Consider the following 3,282-nt stretch of genomic DNA (forward strand, 5'->3'; position numbering starts at 1 on the left):
CAACTTTTTGATGATGTGTTATGTGATGATTGGCCTGCACCCATGACGTGGGATCATTTTATATTTCTTTTACCTTACCTTTCATTGGTCCGGGATTATTATTTAATTTATTTAATTTTCTATCTCTTTGTACATGGCCCGAAATATGTCTGTGAATTATTTAGTCCTTGTTCAAACATAATGCGAAAAGCTTATTTTGACGTTGTTTAACTTATTTTTTTAATTATTATTATTATTTATTTTTGGTAAATAAATATATAATAATAAATAACATTTAGACATTTTTCAACTTTATAACCTACTATTATCGGCCATCTATTTTTTTCTGTTTATTTTGTGTAATTGAAAAAATCCACATTCAGTGGAAAAAGTAGTTCTTTATTTTCCTGGAAATAAATTAAAAAGGCCCAAAAGCATCATCAATTCACCACTGTTTCTTCCGTTGGGGCTTCATGTTATTCCTTCTGACCTTCTCTCTCTCCCTTTCTCTCTCTAGCACGACTCCATTAACGAGAAATCAAATGTTGGAGTTCTAATGGCCAGACCTTCCTCATCCTTCGCCAATCTCTTCCTCCGCCAAAACCCTCGAACCATCCAAAACCCTAACCACCAAATTCGGAACATTGGAGTCGGCGGAGACATCAGCGGCGAAGCATCTATTCAGAACCAAAAGCAGCTGAATCCACATCAACAGAAGCACCAGAACTTCACCGAGATCGCAAGGGAGGTTTCCAAAGTCATTCGAAGCCGACCCAGATGGGAACAAACCCTCCTCTCCGATTTCCCCACCATCAATTTCTTCGACCCCAACTTTGTCCGCGAGGTTCTGAAGCACCAGAACAATGCATTTCTGTCGTTCAGATTCTTTCACTGGCTCACTTCTTTACACGGGTTTGTTCTCGATCCCTCTTCTTGTAATTTGGTTTTCTGTGGTCTTGTGGAGGCCAAGGCCGCCGATGCTGCGAAATCTTTTCTCGATTGTACCCATTTTACTCCAGAACCAGCTTCTCTAGAGTTATATATTCAATGTTTATGTGAAAATGGGTCAATTGATGAAGCACTTGCTGTGTTTGATCAATTGAAAAGCCTTAATATTACCCCGTCATTTGCAAGTTGGAATTCGGCTTTACTGGGTTCAGTTCGAGCTGAGCGAACTGATGTTGTTTGGAAATTATATGGTGAAATGATGGAATGTGGGGTTGCGGGGGATGTTGACACTGTTGGTTATTTAATTCAAGCATTTTGTATTGAAAAGAAAGTTTCAAACGGTTATGAGCTCCTTCGGCAAGTTTTGGCAGATGGCAATGTCCCGAGTAATGTTACTTTTAATAAATTGATTTCTGGGTTTTGTAATGATGGGCATTATTCTAGAGTTTCTGCTCTTCTTCACACAATGATTGCAAAGAATTGTGCTCCGGATATTTATACATATCAGGAAATCATCCGTGGGTTATGCAAGAGAAGAACGATGCGGGTTGAAGGTTTTCGGATTTTTAAGGATCTTAAGGACAGAGGTTATGCGCCGGATAGGGTAATGTATACAACAATGATTCATGGTCTTTGTAAGATGAAATGGATTGGGGATGCTCGTAAGCTGTGGTTTGAGATGATACATAAAGGGATTCTTCCGAGCGAATACACATATCTCTCACTCATTTATGGGCTGTGTAAAATCGGTAATATTGAAGAGGCACAGGAACTATACAAGAAGATGTGTGATAGACGTTTTAGGGAGACCACAATTAGTTGCAATATAATGATTGGAGGGTTATGTTTGCATGGTAGGACTAAAGAAGCTTGGGACTTATTTGAAGAAATGCCCCAGAAGACTATTGTTCGTGATGTGATCACGTACAACACTCTGATTCAGGGATTCTGCAAGGAAGGGAAGATAGATGAGGGTTTGAAACTTTTGCATGAATTTTTAGAGCAGGGTTTGCAGCCATCCACTGCCTCTTACACTGTACTCATAGAAAAACTTTGTGAGGTGGGACATGTGCATGAAGCAAAAGAGTTATGGGAAGATATGCAATATAGGGGTGTTGAACCAGCCGTCTGTACTCGTGATTTCATCATTACCGGATTGAGCGAGCAAGGGTATGTTGCAGAAGCAATAGAATGGTTGGCCACAATGCTGAGGAGTAGGCTCAGACCACGAAAGGAAACCTTTGAGAGAACAATTCATTGTCTCTCACAAGGAGATAAGTTGGATGATGCTTTACTAATTATTGATTGCATGTTAAAGAGGGGTTTTGCCGTAGGTGAAAGTATTTGCCATTCTGTTGTTGAGAAACTCTGCGAAAAGAATTCCCATCATGTTGGGACATGTTTAGTGGATATCCTTGAACACAATTGAGGTTCAAGGGACTCTCACACACACTGTTTTGTATTTCTTAATTTTAATTAATTTACAAAAAGAATATCTTGTGCTCTGTATATGTAGCTGAAAACTAAATATCATTCTGAAATGTTAAAATCCATTGCATGATTTTGTCAAAGAGTTCTTTCGATTCTACCCAATTGGTCAAGGAAGCTTTCTTGATGTTACGATAAAGCTGAAGTTGTATGACCAACTTTTCAGAAAACTTGGTTATCTCCTTTTGAAGGAAAATAAAAGCGGAGTAATTTCAACCTGCCATTGCCATTGATTTTAGTTTTGCTACCAAATTAAAGAAAAAATTACTGTTTAGAAACCAAATGACAGAATGTTGGTTGTTTCCTTTTCAATTCTTCTTCAGGCCAAAAATGTTCTGGAGATAGACTCATCCACACACATATATATATATGTTCTAGAGATAAATCCAGTATTGACGTTTCTATAAACATTTGGAACTTTACTACGTTTCCAAGAACTTACATGCATATACATATTTGTGTACAAGATGTAGGATGTAGGATGTAGGACAGTGTTAAGGATGTTCTTTTGGAACTTATTATTATTATTGTTATTGTTGTTGTTGTTATTTTAATTATGATTATTTGTGGCTAAAATATTTGTGTATAAGATGTAGGACAGTGTTAAGGAAGTTCTTTTGGAACTTATTATAATTGTTATTTTTGTTTTTGTTGTTCTTCGTATTATTATTTCTGGCTAAAAGTCAATTGAAATTTGTAAAGGGTGTCAGAGGAGGGTAAGCACTTGAGGTTTCAATTTAGAAAAGATAGAGTTCTGGGGCTGTGAACAGTTCCCAGTAACTAAGTGTAGTTTTTCCTTTTGGGTGCTGGGGCTGAGTGGTGGTAGGAGGAAAGGGTTGAGGCTTGTGAAAAGGAACAACTTTAAGG

General features: G+C 37.7%; 1 protein-coding gene across 1 annotated transcript; it reads left to right on the forward strand.

The window, feature by feature from the left end:
• The first annotated feature begins 408 nt into the window (after nucleotides 1–408).
• LOC132296205 (pentatricopeptide repeat-containing protein At5g18950) lies at nucleotides 409–2,498 on the forward strand. The gene has a single exon (XM_059794423.1). It carries the CDS (start codon nucleotides 536–538, stop codon nucleotides 2,354–2,356), a length of 1,821 nt encoding a protein of 606 aa, XP_059650406.1. The 5' UTR covers nucleotides 409–535; the 3' UTR covers nucleotides 2,357–2,498.
• Nucleotides 2,499–3,282: the final 784 nt, after the last annotated feature.

Source organism: Cornus florida, unplaced genomic scaffold, assembly GCF_030987335.1.
Source record: "Cornus florida cultivar Cherokee Brave unplaced genomic scaffold, ASM3098733v1 CherokeeBrave_3.0.0_Hap2_Chr01, whole genome shotgun sequence".
Classification (NCBI taxonomy): domain Eukaryota; kingdom Viridiplantae; phylum Streptophyta; class Magnoliopsida; order Cornales; family Cornaceae; genus Cornus; species Cornus florida.

Bases quoted from the DNA above. Each gene is read 5' to 3' on its own strand.
- LOC132296205 (XM_059794423.1), top strand. From the start codon at position 536: ATGGCCAGACCTTCCTCATCCTTCGCCAATCTCTTCCTCCGCCAAAAC.